Source organism: Rattus norvegicus, chromosome 16, assembly GCF_036323735.1.
Source record: "Rattus norvegicus strain BN/NHsdMcwi chromosome 16, GRCr8, whole genome shotgun sequence".
Classification (NCBI taxonomy): domain Eukaryota; kingdom Metazoa; phylum Chordata; class Mammalia; order Rodentia; family Muridae; genus Rattus; species Rattus norvegicus.
The window spans coordinates 2,152,571-2,168,804 of NC_086034.1; the positions used below are offsets into that span (position 1 = coordinate 2,152,571).

At 38.3% G+C, this 16,234-nt stretch overlaps 1 protein-coding gene across 2 annotated transcripts in view; it reads right to left on the reverse strand.

The window, feature by feature from the left end:
- The window catches only part of Appl1 (adaptor protein, phosphotyrosine interacting with PH domain and leucine zipper 1), a 48,224-nt gene that overhangs the window by 27,337 nt on the left and 4,653 nt on the right, over nucleotides 1-16,234 (reverse strand). For both annotated transcript variants that reach the window (XM_039095136.2, NM_001399084.1), the window contains exons 2-8: nucleotides 15,365-15,463; nucleotides 10,185-10,244; nucleotides 9,035-9,106; nucleotides 6,959-7,046; nucleotides 5,433-5,474; nucleotides 4,465-4,523; nucleotides 992-1,138 (exon numbers count right to left, since the gene is read on the reverse strand). In XM_039095136.2, coding sequence (XP_038951064.1) covers nucleotides 992-1,138; nucleotides 4,465-4,523; nucleotides 5,433-5,474; nucleotides 6,959-7,046; nucleotides 9,035-9,106; nucleotides 10,185-10,244; nucleotides 15,365-15,463 — 567 coding nt within the window. The remainder of the gene's footprint in view (nucleotides 1-991; nucleotides 1,139-4,464; nucleotides 4,524-5,432; nucleotides 5,475-6,958; nucleotides 7,047-9,034; nucleotides 9,107-10,184; nucleotides 10,245-15,364; nucleotides 15,464-16,234) is intronic.

Below are 16,234 nucleotides of genomic sequence, written 5' to 3' on the forward strand. Positions count from 1 at the left end.
ATATTCCCCAAAACTCAATTTTCTAGCCTCTTTCCTAATGTATACTTTGTTGGGCATTTGAATATTTTATGCACATGGATGTTTTGCATGTGTGTATGTCTGTTCATCATGTATGTGACACATGCCCTTAGAGGTCAGATCCCCCACCATGTAGACACTGGAAATTGAATGTGGGTCCTCTAGAAAAGCAATCGGTGCTCTTACACATCTCTCCATCCCTTCAACTACTATTTCTGACTCAGGAAGTATGTGAGGAACATGGGACAGATGCAAACCTACTCATTCTTTATCCGTTTGTTTGTTTGTTTGTTTGTTTGTTTGTTTTTCCAAATGGTTTCTCTGTGTAGCCCTGGCTATTCTAGAACTAACTCTCTTTGTAGACCAGGCTGGCCTTGAATTCAAGAGATCCTCTGCCTCCCAAGTGCTGGGATTAAAGCTGTCCACCACCATGTCCGATTCAAACTTGTTCATTCTTTCTCAGGTTTCTAATGAAAAAAAGCTCCAGTTATTAATTCCTCTAGCTTTCTGCTCTCTGTCTCCAACTGAGGTGGGAAAAGTCTTACTACAATGTACTTCCATTTATTTAAAACATTTTATATCTTCATTTGCAAGAAAAAACATTCGCCCAATCTTCTTAAAATAAGACACTCATGACAGTCTTTAAAATTACTTTTTAAAACCACAATACAGGGGCTGGAGGGATGGCGCAGTGGTTAAGAGCACCGACTGCTCTTCCAGAGGTCCTGAGTTCAATTCCCAGCAACCACATGGTGGCTCATAACCATCTGTAATGGATCCAATTCTCTCTTCTGGTGTGTCTAAAGACAGTGACAGTGTACTCACATAAAATAAGTAAATAAATCTTTAAAAAAAATAAAGTAAAACCACAATACAAAACTGTTGACAACAGTTTATTATAGCCCTATAGTTAATACAAAAATCAAACTTAATACAAGGCTTTTAGGACAGATATAATCCAAAACATATTTACCTGAGCCTGCATGTATCCAAGCAGAGGTTCTAACAAAGCTATTTTCTTCTTGTACTGAAGAGTATTTAGTGCACAAAAATAATGCATCATGGTCTGGTGTTGCTTTTTCCTGGAAGTATACACATCCTCTGTTACTTCATACTTTACCTTTGAATGAAAAGAATAAAATATTATTTAATTTTGAATTATCTCCAGTAGAGTGGAGAAGAGTCTTTCAAGGAAAATGGAGAATCAATAATTACTGAACATAGCCTTCCTGTTTTCTACTCGATTGGAAACCCATTAACATACCAGGTCAAGTCATTTTTCTGTATACCAACCATATCACTTACAAAACACATATCTGCATGCAACTATAAATGTAGGCATCTGCACTAACAGGACAGAGTCACCATATGGGTTACTATTTAGCCAGCGATGTCTGATCTGAATCAGCTCACAGCACAAATTCTCCCCTCCTGGTTTTCTCCTTACCACTCTTTTTCTCTACCTGCTTATTTTTCTTGACTCACACTTAAAATACATATGCTCCCAAGTTATTTCACCCAAACGACTTTTCTTTGAGCATTTATAGAGCCTACTATGTATTAGGTAGGCTCTTTTCCTTCTCTACTTGGAATACCTATCAAGTTTCGACATTATCAGTGCACACTGGCCTGGTGGTGTGAATCTGTACCTCCTCTCTGGCAGTCCCTGTCCCAAGTGCCAGAGAAAGGAAGGCTGGGTTCTTTTGTATATAAGAATGAGTGTTTATGTACACTGAGAATGCATAGACTGAAAATAGCTTCTTCCTTACAGCAGCTGTCCTTCCTTATTGTTCTTTCCTCTCTCTAGGAAATGTCAATGTGGATCTCACCTCCTACTATAGGACTTCTCTCTTCCAAAGCAGGGCTAGGAAGTGAGTCTCAGTGCTTGCCTACCATTAACAAGGTCCTAGTGAGAGATAAAGAACAAGTCTCCAAAGCATTCTTTTATAACAATCTTCTTTGTGACTGTGCAAGGAAGTCTCATATCCCACTGGTATCACTCTAGCACTCTCCCTTTCATGCTGTTATTATTGCTTTGGTTATACAACATAACTAACTGCATGGCACTATTTACCTACCTAGAATCCTTCCCTGACTATTCACTTCCTTTAACAAAATTTCAAGGTGGTAAATGCAGCAATCTGGCTCCAAACTATTCCTTGTTAGGTTTTGACAAATGGGATTGTTGGTCTGTTTTAAGATAGTGTCTCATTCTGTACCCAAGTTAACCTTGAACTCCAGGGTGGCCTCAAAGTTTCAGGGATCCCTTGCCTCCCAAGAGCTAGGATCACAGGTGAGAGCCATACCACCCAGCCCCCAACGACTTTGTCAACCTCTCCCCAAACCCATCCTGAGAACTGAGAGGTGATCACCTCCTGTTGTCAAGTAATGATAGAACTCAGTGAAAACTGCTGCTCTGCATTCACTGCCTAATTTCACCATCACGACTGCTGCTCTGTGGGTCCCTCTTCTGCACAGAGAAGAAAGGCATGGAACCAAGTAACTAGTGCATGGCTTCAAATAAAGGAAGAGCAGGCCTCAGATACGTCCCCCAAATCTCACTCCATAGCCAGTACTCTAAACCTTCACAGTGTTCAAACTCCAGAGCATGCCTCTACAGAGAGACCGTTTTGGTTTGGGGGATTTTTGCTGTTCAGTTTGGGGCTTTTTTAACAAAAAGTCCTTTTCAATCCCCAAAGTGTTGTCTACTTAACTACATTGCACATGCAACCTCCTCAGGCTCGATCTGTACTGTCTAGAAAAATCTTTATTAGTGCATCTAAGTCATGTCACTGCAGTCTCTTCCTCCTTGTACTCCGGAACGCATTCACACTAAGCGTGCAATGAATAGGAGAGCCGGAGTGGTCCCTACTCACACTGTTCCCTGAGGAACTCAGCATACTGCCTGATAAATAGATGCTCAGTAATTTTTCTAATTCAAAAAAACATTAATTCTTTTTAAAATACTTGGAATAGCCAAAAGCAATATAAATATACCAAATTTTATAACCTAGACCTTTAAGTACCTCTCTAAGGCAAAATGACTACTATAAATCTCAAATTGTGTACGTTTATTGGTTAACTTGGGAACTAGAATTAGAAATGGAAAGCAGGGCTGGAGAGATGGCTCAGCGGTAAAGAGCACTGCCTGCTCTTCCAGAGGTCCTGAGTTCAATTCCTAGCAACCACATGGTGGCTCACAACCATCTGTAATGGGTTCTGATGCCCTCTTCTGGTGAGTCTGAAGACAGCTACAGTGTACTCATAGACATTAAATAAATAAATAATTCTTTAAAAAAAAAAGAAGAAATGGAAAGCAGCTTAGAGGAGTGATCACTCACTGTGTGAGAATCATTTCCTTTGTTGCCACAGCGGCTCCTACACAGTAGATCCTACTGAGCTGTCCACTTCCGTAAGTAGTCACTGTGTCTCTACCAGCAGCTGTGACTACGGCTGCAAATACCAAGTCCTGAAGAGGTCACCGCATTTGCAAGCATTGGTATAAGCTGTAACTCAGGACTTCAATCACCCAGAACTTGTAAATATTCTCTTCTTTGATCTTTAAATGCATTCATCCTCAAATATTATGTAGTACTTCTGGGTTTCATTCTTTGAAAAAATATCAAGATATAAACGTTCCCTTTAAATAGAGAAAGCCTTATACCAGAATTTCATTGAGTTCCATGTGTGACATTAACTGAAATATGTATGTGACTTACTTTCACTTGTTTTATTCAAGATTTTTAATGAATTTCCAGCATAGAGTGTTACCATGAATACCTATTTAAACACTCATATTCACACTTCCATACAACTAAATACAAAACTGAACTTTATCTCCTTTTCTATCTGAGATTATAATTGCAGCATTCGTCCTCCCTTTCCTCCCTAAACCTCCAATAAGCCTGTCCTGTTCACTTCACTGTATGTATTTACTGTAGCATCAAAATACAAAACAAAAACCAGTTTTATATATTGGGAACCAGTCATCCTTTTAAAATAGTTATGTTTAATTATACTATCAACTATTGGCAGAAGAGAAGCATTTTGTTTAAAGAGACCAATTACCAGAAATGATTTGAACATCTAGGAAAAATTATGAGAGTAATACCATGACAATGGTTTGTTGGCTCTATTTTTCAATAGGAAAAACTAAATAACCTAATAAAATGGTCGTCACCTTTGATATTGACAGAGTGCATGTAGGCTAGAGCAGTAACGGCTCAGCAGTTAAGAGCACTCACAGCTTTCCCAGGGGATCCAGGTTCAATCCTAGCACCTACATAAGTTGGCTCACAATCATCTATAACTCCAGGTCCAAGGGATCTGACTCTCTCTCCTTGCTTTTTCTGGTAAATATACACAGTACACAGATATACATGCAGGCAAAACACCTATCCATACTAAAAATACTTATAAAATGTTCTTAAGAGTATATAAACATACCTTGTCATTTTCTCTCTTTTTTGACAACCGGCTGTACCTATTAATTGCGGCATCATGATCTGGAAAACAGAAATGAGTGTTAGCAGTACAGTAGTACTTGGCAAGACTACACCTATCCTAGAGCTAGGTAAGAATTCTCTGCCACACGATCACTATGTTCAAACTTCCCCCAGAGCCTACTTTCCCTTGATTCTGTGACTATGTATAAACTGATGGAAAACACTAACTTCCAAAGAAACTAGAATCTATTAAAAGTGCCTGCTCATCTCTGGAGGGAAGTGGAGGGGTGGTGGGTCTGGGAGAGAGGAGCAGTGGCAGAAGAACTGGGAGTTAAGAGGAGGGAAGGCTACAGTAGGGATGTATTGTATGAGAGAATAAATAAAAAGAGAAGTGGAAATTTTTTCTTTTTGGTTTTTTGAAACAGGGTTTCTCTGTCCTGGAACTCACTCTGTAGACCAGGTTGGCTTTGAACTTTTAGAGATGCACCTGCCTCTGTCTCCCATGTTCTGGGTTTAAAGGAGAAAAAATATTTTTAATTAAAAATCGGAAAACTCAAAAATAGAAGGAAAAAAAGGGCTGAGGTTAAGGATTTATCTCAGCATCTCAGTGTGAAGTACCTGTCTGGCATGTACAAGGCCCTACTTTCAAGACCTAGCACAGAAAAAATGAGAGAAAAAGAAAAGGAAAGAAAAAAAGGAACCCGGAATATTTAGAAAATAAGTAAAATATTTTATAACTTCTTTAGGTATTACAAAGATAGTAAATTATAAGACTAATATAACATTTAATGTAATAAAACAATTTTATTAAAAGTATATCCAAAGTATTAACACTGATTTACATAATGTTATCTTAACCATTTAATTGAGCTAATTTTTAGAAATTATTACAAAAACACAGCCACGATGTATACTGATAAGAAGATCAATAAAAGAAATTCATGTCATGTATAAAGATCTAAGACTTACCATTACTAGCAATCTGAAATACCTCTTTTAGTGTCAATATTTCTGAAAAAGTTCAAAAATAATTTCAGTTTAGCATATTTATGAAATTAATTAATCACAACTTAAATCACAACTTAAACTCAAGCAAGAATTCCTATTACTGTGTTTGAGGTGAAAAAGGTTACTGTTTCAGCTAGTCTACATTCAAAATAATTAGCAATGCACCACCAGAAAATCTACTTATAACAATTATGAGGCAAAACAAATATTAAAATGCACTTTAAATGCTAAGATATGTGAATACTGACATTAGAATCTAACATATTAATTCATTTTACATATGACTAGTAATATCAAATACTGTGTAAGAGTGTGCCATGCAGTCAGTCTCCGTAGATTGTGAATTCTTGTTCTATCTTGAAGCTAGACATTCTTAAAGACCATTGCAGTTATTAGCTCCTCCTTTAAAAGGCATTTGCTTTAATTTAAGAACTTTACCACTCACTGATATGCTTCACTTTTTTTCTATCTGCTTTGAGTTTATAAATTATAAAAAGAACCAGATCTATAAAACAGTCATCTGCTCACTTACTAACCTTAAGGAACAAATGTACCTAACAACTAGTACATGTACTAACTAGTGCGGGTGTCGGATGCGCCGTGCCCAGTTCCCCAGCCTACCCAGCCTCTGTGGACATGAGCCTCTGCTCTGCCTCCATCATCTCCAGCCTTCTTTGTTCTCTCACTGTACTCTCACAACCTCTTAGTGAGAATCCACTCTATGCCCAGCTCTGAGAACAAAAGGGCGTGTCTCTTCAGCCTTAGAATCCACTGGCTTCTTTTGCTCATGTACTCAGGTCCGACCTCTTTCCACCCATGTTTTAGCTCCATCTTATCTACTACATTCATCTCTTGCCTTGCTTCACCACATCCAGCAACGCATTTCTTTCTTTCTTTTAAGATTTACATATTTTATGTATATAAGGACACCATCACTGTCTTCAGACAGACCACAAGAGGGCATCAGATCCCATTACAGAGGGTTGTGAGCCACCATGTGGTTGCTGGGATTTGAACTCAGGACTTCTGGAAGAGCAGTCAGTGCTCTTAATGACTGAGTCATCTCTCCAGCCCTGGATTTTATATTATTCTCAAAACACGTGATATTTTTCTACAGCTTATACCTTTGTGCATTCTATTTTCCCTAACAGAACAACTGCTTTCTCTTAATTTATTTCCCTGCATTGTTCAATGCTCTTGTCATGTCTTTGGTGAAGCCTTTCTGACCACTTCCTCTGAGCCCCCATAGCACCTCACTCTCTATGAAAAACTGTCACAGTGTGAACTCATCTCCGTTTAGAGGAAAGGACATTATTATTTGTTAGGAACTAATTCAGTATCTATCAAGCATTTCTGTAAGTGTTTAGTACCTGCTTAAAGTAAAAGTATGTCGTGGTCAGAACTGGTTTACTAAGAAATAAAATGGACTGCACTAGCACCGATCTTCTGACAGCTGAGGAAAACAAACATAAGGTTGGCTTCAATACCTTTCAGATCTCTTTCTTTAAACTGGGAAATGGGGAACATCATGGCATCAGCGAGTTGAGTTGAAAGAACTGCATGACAAGAACTAAGCTAGTAAAAGAAAGACCAAAAAGACCAAATAACTAAACGATGGCACAAGTGATAAATGTCTAGACATAACTACTTACTAATGTTATAGACATTAGAATCTAGTCTTTTAAAAGGCTAGATATATATAGCCTTTGTTATATCTTCATGGAGACTCAAAACTATATAGTATAATACAAAGTATTATATGGTTAAAAAAAATTTTGTTTTTGGTTTTGTGAGACAGGGTCTTTCTACATAAGTGCTAGTAGTCCCAGGACTAGCTATGTAGACCAGGCTGGCTCCAATCTCAGAAGCCTTTGCCTTCCAAGTGCTTGGAATTAAAGGTGTGTTCCATCATACCCAGACTAATACTTTTAAAATATAACTCAGAATGATCTTTTATTTGACAACAATTTCTTAGATATAACACCAAAAGCACAAACAGCAAAATTAAATATAAAATGGTCTCTATTAAAATAAAACTGTGCAGCAGAAGATACTATAGAGAGAGATGACAAACAGAATGAGAAAGCTTTTGCCAACACCGCCATCACAGAAGAACCCTGCATTGAGGCAGTGAACTCTTACAATTTAATAACAACAAATAGCCCAACTTAAGAGTGGGCAAAGGAGGGGTTGGGGATTTAGCTCAGAGGTAGAGCGCTTGCCTAGGAAGCACAAGGCCCTGGGTTCGGTCCCCAGCTCCGAAAAAAAGAACCAAAAAAAAAAAAAAAAGAGTGGGCAAAGGATTTGAACAAACACTCCCTCAAAGACTACAAATGGTTGACAATTACATGAAAAAAGTTCAATGTAGTATTAATTATCCAAAAACCGCAAGTCAAAATGAAAATGAAATACCACTTCACTCCCACCAAATGGTTATCATTTTTAAAATGAAAATACTTGGTAGCAAAGATAAAGAAAAAAACAGAACTCTCCTACACGGTTCACAGGCCACACACAAAAAATCTGGTGATTTCTCAAAAAGTTGAACATAAAATTACTATAAAACCAAGCAATCCCACTTCTGAGTACATACCAGGAAAGAACTGAAAACCAATGTTTAAAGGATTAGACTTTTATGTTGATATATACATATATGAATACATCATAACTAAAAGGTAAAAACAACAGAATGCCCACAAGTTGATAAGCAAAATGAACATAATGAAATTTTATTCAACAACAAAACTGGCACAGATAAACTCATATTCAAAATGAAAGAAGACACACCTTGAAATCCACAAATTACATAGGTTAATTTATATGAAATATCCACAACAGGCAAATTTAGAGACAGAAAGCAAAATGCAATCATTGCCATGAACCTGGAAAAACTCCAGGGTAAGTGACAGATAAAAGGGAAAAAGACTTCTAAGATGATAAAAATGCTCTTGGCCTAAATAAACACTGTGCATGTTTAATCCTTTTAAAAGCTAGAAAACATTCCATTTCCTATAAGCATTTGGGGTTTTTTTTGTTTGTTTTTTTTCCGGAGCTGGGGACCGAACCCAGGGCCTTGCGCTTCCTAGGCAAGCGCTCTACCACTGAGCTAAATCCCCAACCCTAGCATTTGTTTTTTTTGAAGTGAAGGGGTCAGACCCCCTTATTCACACGCTAGTCAAGTCCTCTACCACTAAGCTCCCTCCCTAACCCAGCACCATTACTAACACTGATTGCCTATGATAATACTCTGCTAAAGTGAGCTATTATGATATTAGAAAAAGTGGGGCTAGTATAGCTCAGTGGTAGAGGACTTATCTAGCTCATTCGAGGTCCCAGGTTGAACCCCATGTATGACAAAGGTATGTATATGAGAATAAACTCACACATGCACATACGCACACATACACACACATACATGCATAACACATCCACATAAATATACACACACTCACATGTACACAATAAATAAAATGCAATAAAAAGCTTTAGAGTTTCCAGTAGAAAGCTGAATAACTTGCGTAATTTAGTTAAAAAACACCTACTCAAGCAAGATCAAAGCTTACCTCATCTATGACCTTGGAAAACTGCTGCAAAGTAGAGCTCATAACTTCATCATCACCCCCCAGAGGAAAACGCTAACGAGAGAGAAATATAGACCAGATCAACGCTCAATGCTATTTTTTTAATAACCCAAATCTTCTAAATAACTTTAGAGATTTGTAAATTTTTTAGCATTCTCCAAAAATATCCTTTTAATAAAATAATCTTCATAATTAATACACTGTTTAAAATAACTGTTAAGTGATCAACTAACATCAATCATATACTGGAATGTTTTCAGTAGAAGAAGTTTGAAGATTTGGCTTTCAAAGCTCAGGGTCCTCCCAACAACTAACAGTGTAAGTTGAACAAAACTCAGTGTCTTTGTGAGTCAAAAGGAAAAATCTGCCAGGTGGTGAGGCGCCCGCCTTTAATCCCGGCACTCAGGAGTCAGAGGCAGGTGGGATCTCTGAATTTGATCTTAGTCTGGTCTACAGAGTGAGTTCCAGAACACCCAGGACTACATAGAGAAACCTTGTCTCAAAACATATATGTATGTATGTATGTATGTATGTATGTATGTATGTATGTATATTTACAAAAAGAGAAATATAGAAAAGCAGACAACCTTTAAGTCACTAACAAGGACTTCGTGAAATTTCAGTGGCGTATTTTATAAACTCAAGCAGTGCCAAAGCAGGAGGACCCTGAGCTTGAGAATAGCCTGGACTACGTGGTGAGATCCTTGCTTGGAAACACTAACATAAAAGCATCTGGATGAAAGTGTGTCCACACGTGTACTGTATGGCTACCATGTGAAAGTGTGTCCACACGTGTACTGTATGGCTACCATGTGAAAGTGTGTCCACACGTGTACTGTATGGCTACCATGTGAAAGTGTGTCCACACGTGTACTGTATGGCTACCATGTGAAAGTGTGTCCACACGTGTACTGTATGGCTACCATGTAAAACTGTGTCCACACGTGTACTGTATGGCTACCATGTGAAAGTATGTCCACACGTGTACTGTATGGCTACCATGCTGAATCATGTTTAAAGTGTGTCTACACGTGTACTGTATGGCTACCATGCTGAATCATGTTTAAAGTGTGTCCACACGTGTACTGTATGGCTACCATGCTGAATCATGTTTAAAACCTTGCAGCCTTACCTGCTTCTCATATTCTTTCAAAAGTTTCGAAGTCAGGTGAGTTGCTGCACTTAATTCATTCTAAGGAAAAAGAACAGGATTTGATCAAATGAGCACAATATTACAGACTGGGAAAATAGTTTATTTGATAATATCTAAGCCACCTTCATTTATTATTACTTCATACTATACACATTTTTTTTTATTCTCAGCAATGGAAAAGGAACTACCATTAAAAGTGTTTCAAAAGAAAATGCAAACAAAAGAGAGGCACTGTCAAAAAAACTAAGCAATGTTCCAGGTATTATTTTTTAAGACATGGATTCACATAGTTCAGGCTAGCCTCAAGCTTGCTATGTAGCTGAGGATAGCCTCAAACTCCTGATCTTCCTACTTGTATCTCTCAACTGCTGAGATTGCAGGCATATACCACCATATCCAGCCTCAGATATGTGCTTTTTACCTGACTTTTGTTTTGAGGGTCTCTGCTAGTGAAAGCTAATATTAAATATATTTTAAGCTAGAAGTAAACTGTACAAAATGTCAACAAAATTTGTAGTCTATATGAATGATTGAGTATTCTTCAATCTAGAAAACACGAGCATTCAGTAACATCACAATGTGTTTAACAGAGGACATAACAAAGCAACAAAGCCAGATGAAAGGTATTTTGATTAATTCAGGGTTTTTAGCCAGTCACGATATAATAATACTTCACTTATTAACTGAACATCTTGGCCAGAATAAAGCCTTGCAAAACTTATCACAATGGAAGGAAAAAACAACCATCATAACAATAGTTAGGAATAGAAGAAAACAAAATTGATACACTTAACTAATTCCAAATAAAGTACATCAATAGAACACAGGCTGCTGTTAAAGCTGGTAAGTTATACAGACATAGGCTCAAACCTTTTATCTATTCTGCAAGAAAAATTAATCATAGCCTTCTACTAACTAGAGGCTATGATTTCAAATCCTTTACTCAAACAACAAACAGGGGTTCCTTAAAGTTAAAAGCATGATTAAGGAAAATACAACAATATGGGGTCTTCAGTCAACTCACTATCAGTGAGTTCCAATAAGTAAGTTCTTGGGCTGGAGAGATGACTCAGCGGTTGAAGCAATTACTGACTGCTCTTCCAGGGGTCCTGAGTTGAATTCTCACAACCATCTGTAATGGGATCCCATGCCCTCTTCTGGTGTGTCTGAAGATTTATTTATTTATTTTTTTTATTTATTTATAAGAGTACACTGCACTCTCTGCTCCCAAACCCCGTGGGAGAGAGACCTGGTCAGGTGGGCACTCCTGAGGCTGCAGAGCGGAGGAGACCACCAACACTGCCCACCCCTGCCCACATCCCTGGCCCAAGAGGCAACTGTATAAGGCCTCTGGGTTCCCGTAGGGGAGGGCCCAGGAGCGGCAGGACCCCTGCGCCTGAGACACCGCCGGAACCTGAAGGAAACAGACCGGATAAACAGTTCTCTGCACCCAAATCCCGTGGGAGGGAGAGCTAAACCTTCAGAGAGGCAGACACGCTTGGGAAACTAGAAGAGACTGCACTCTGCACACATCCAGACGCCAGAGGAAAACACCAAACGCCATCTGGAACCCTGGTGCACGGAGGCTCCCGGAAAGAGCGGCGCAGATCTTCCCAGCAGATCTTCCCAGTTGCTGCCGCCACGGAGAGGACTTAGGCAGTACCCCACAAGCAAACTTGAGCCTTGGAACCACAGGTAGGACCAACTTTTCCCCTGCAAGAAACCTGCCTGGTGAACTCAAGACACAGGCCCACAGGAACAACTGAAGACCTGTAGAGAGGAAAAACTACATGCCCGAAAGCAGAACACTCTGTCCCCATAACTGGCTGAAAGAAAACAGGAAAACAGGTCTACAGCACTCCTGACACACAGGCTTATAGGACAGTCTAGCCACTGTCAGAAATAGCAGAACAAAGTAACACTAGAGATAATCTGATGACGAGAGGCAAGCGCAGGAACCCAAGCAACAGAAACCAAGACTACATGGCATCATCGGAGCCCAATTCTCCCACCAAAATAAACATGGAATATCCAAACACACCAGAAAAGCAAGATCTAGTTTCAAAATCGTATTTGATCATGATGCTGGAGGACTTCAAGAAAGATGTGGAGAACTCCCTTAGAGAACAAGTAGAAGCCTACAGAGAGGAATCGAAAAAATGCCTGAAAGAATTCCAGGAAAACATAAACAAGTAGAAACCCATAGAGAGGAGACACAAAAATCCCTGAAAGAATTCCAGGAAAACACAATCAAACAGTTGAAGGAATTAAAAATGGAAATAGAAGCAATCAAGAAAGAACACATGGAAACAACCCTGGACATAGAAAATCAAAAGAAAAGACAAGGAGCTGTAGATACAAGCTTCACCAACAGAATACAAGAGATGGAAGAGAGAATCTCGGGAGCAGAAGATTCCATAGAAATCATTGACTCAACTGTCAAAGATAATGTAAAGCAGAAGAAGCTACTGGTCCAAAACATACAGGAAATCCAGGACTCAATGAGAAGATCAAACCTAAGGATAATAGGTATAGAAGAGAGTGAAGACTCCCAGCTCAAAGGACCAGTAAATATCTTCAACAAAATCATAGAAGAAAACTTCCCTAACCTAAAAATAGAGATACCCATAGGCATACAAGAACTCCAAATAGATTGGACCAGAAAAGAAACACCTCCCGTCACATAATAGTCAAAACACCAAACGCACAAAATAAAGAAAGAATATTAAAAGCAGTAAGGGAAAAAGGTCAAGTAACATATAAAGGCAGACCTATCAGAATCACACCAGACTTTTCACCAGAAACTATGAAGGCCAGAAGATCCTGGACAGATGTCATACAGACCCTAAGAGAACACAAATGCCAGCCCAGGTTACTGTATCCTGCAAAACTCTCAATTAACATAGATGGAGAAACCAAGATATTCCATGACAAAACCAAATTTACACAATATCTTTCTACAAATCCAGCACTACAAAGGATAATAAAGGGTAAAGCCCAACATAAGGAGGCAAGCTGTACCCTAGAAGAAGCAAGAAACTAATCATCTTGGCAACAAAACAAAGAGAAGAAAAGCACACAAACATAACCTCACATCCAAATATGAATATAACAGGAAGCAATAATCACTATTCCTTAATATCTCTCAACATCAATGGCCTCAACTCCCCAATAAAAAGACATAGATTAACAAACTGGATACGCAATGAGGACCCTGCATTCTGCTGCCTACAGGAAACACACCTCAGAGACAAAGACAGACACTACCTCAGAGTGAAAGGCTGGAAAACAACTTTCCAAGGAAATGGTCAGAAGAAGCAAGCTGGAGTAGCCATTCTAATATCAAATAAAATCAATTTTCAATTAAAAGTCATCAAAAAAGATAAGGAAGGACACTTCATATTCATCAAAGGAAAAATCCACCAAGATGAACTCTCAATCCTCATCTTCGGTTGGTTTATATACAAGTGTGCAATTTCTAGGCTTGAAAGTAAAATGATGCTATCTGGTGCTGGATAGAGGAGCCTTATTTTTTATTATGGCAGCTTGCTATTTTTGTAACATGGTGATTTGGTTGAACACAATAAAGTACAGTAGTAACTGATCTCCCCTTCTTCCTGGATGAGTGAGGAGATGATTAAATGTTGATGTCAGCATCCTTGAGAATATTCAGATGAGCTTCTGCTTCTGTTGAAAAGGATGCTGTGTTTCATTGTGGTCCGAAGCTTTGAAGCACTACTTGGCATCTCCTTCCTTGGAGGTCTCACTGTTTAAACATAACAGATTTGATAGCTTGTTTCTAAGGTGAGGTCCAGCTTGTCTCCACTAGGTCATCTTCATGTGAATCCGGTGGTTATACGGTTTTGTTTTAGGGATATTTCATTTTTTTAATAACGGTTTTAGCTGACATTCATGGAGAGAATGAATCCTTAGAAGTGTGCCACTAGGGAAAGGAAATCCTGTCTAGAGTATGTTTCTTTACAAAGCTGTGTCACACCATCCTTTGGGCCCTCTGCTGGAAAAGTAGAATCAAGTCTCAAATAATGCCTTTTAAATTGTATCCTCTAGTATTATAGATGTAGGACAGTACTGTATCATACCTCTGTGGATGTAAAATAGCTTGTACCTGCTTTATGATACGTAGTAGTAACCGTGCTTTATCAGAGCTGTTTTTAATGATGTTGCTCAGAATGTTTTCTTTCCAGATGATGATTGAGAAGCTAATTTTAAAAAAAAAAATGGTGCCAGGTACCACAAGAGTAACAGAACTGTGCTGTTTTCTCGGGTTTTGTTTTTTTACTTTTTTTTTTTTTTTTTTTTTAATGGAGTGTGCTGGATGTCTCTACAGTTTTGTTCAGATGACTGCAGAACCTGGAAAAGCTGTTGCTGCTGTTGATGCATAACACACTGCTATTATTGGTCTTTTTATATAAATATAAATATATATACAGATATATAATTTGAATTTTTGGAAACTTTAGCTGTGCTGTCAACTTTGGAAAAAAGTATCCCCGTTTACTGTGTTGAGTTGGCACTGTACAAAAATTAACAGCCATATTGGTCTAGAAATGTTGAACTTAAGTTTTTTCCATTTGTACAGGGGTAACGCACTGTATTAAATATGTAAGGTCTTATCTACGTGGGTTTGATTACAAAAACTAATAAAGTATTCTCTAAATTTAAAAAAAAAAAAAAAAAAAAGAGTACACTGCAGATGTCTTCAGACACACCAGAAGAGGGCATCAGATCCCTTTACAGATGGTTGTGAGAATTCAACTCAGGACCACTGGAAGAGCAGTCAGTCATTGCTCCTAACTGCTGAGCCCTCTCTCCAGGCCCTTCTGGTGTGTCTAAAAAACAGCTACAGTGTACTCATAGACATTGATAATGATAATAATAATAATAATAATAATAATAATAATAATAATAATAATAATAAAGCTCTCACTATGTTTGAAGAGATGGGACAGATGCACCAATATTGTCCCTCTTTAGTACAAATCTAACTGAAATGTAAGTTCTGTTATAAACTTGTATTTATTCATCCTTTCAACAGACACTACTCTGCCTAAGAACAAGTGAAGTTTGTAGCAGTAAGTCTGTCCTCATGTGCTGAGATTCTCTTTTAAGCAGTATTGTGTTAGCCTTTAGTTCTTTACCTGTGCATCATAAATCCGATGCATAGCTTGATACAATTGGTTCATATAATTAGAAATAGCAGTAGCATCTTCTTCAAATACGCCCAGTAAAGACCTTGTCTGTAAAAAAAAAAGTTTACATAAATCAGTATATAAATCAACTGGTAAAACATTTTTTCTAAAAGCAGTAAAATACTAGAACTCTAGTAATTCTGACTTTTCATCTATTTAAACTCTTTTAATAGTAATATCAAGAAGTCAAAGGATTTATTCTGCTTCATTTTATTAATAAAAGATGGTAGCACACACCCTTCATCCCAGCACTCGGGTCTGTGAGTTTGGGGTTAGCCTGGTCTACAAGTGAGCTCTAGGATAACCAGGACTACACAGAAACACTGCCTCAAAAGACAAGGCAAAACAAAACAAACAACGAAGTAGCAATACAAGCAGGAAGAACAAAGGTGTGCTGCAGTCCTGCAATTAAACCTAAAAACAGGAGCAACGCATGGAGGCCATATTTAAAAAAAGAAAAAAAAAAAAAAAAGGAACAATTAAAGCTCAAAATCCAAAGGATGACACTTTCTCCCCCAACCCCAATACACACATATAGTTTGGGTCATACAAACATACACATATAGATAGGGTCAAGCTGGCCTCAAACTCACGGTGATCCTTCTGCTTCAGCCTCTGAGGTGCTAAGACTACAGATGTAGTAAGCTAAGGCAGGCTTTATGTTCTTATCCACTAACTTCTCACATTCAAAGGAGTAACTTAAGCAGTAAGCTGTGTGGAGTATGGCACAAGACCTTCTGTGACATGAGGTCCACAGTCTCCATACTCTCCTTCTCAAGACTTTCTTTCCCTCTCAGCATCCTGCCTCCGCCTCTTAGT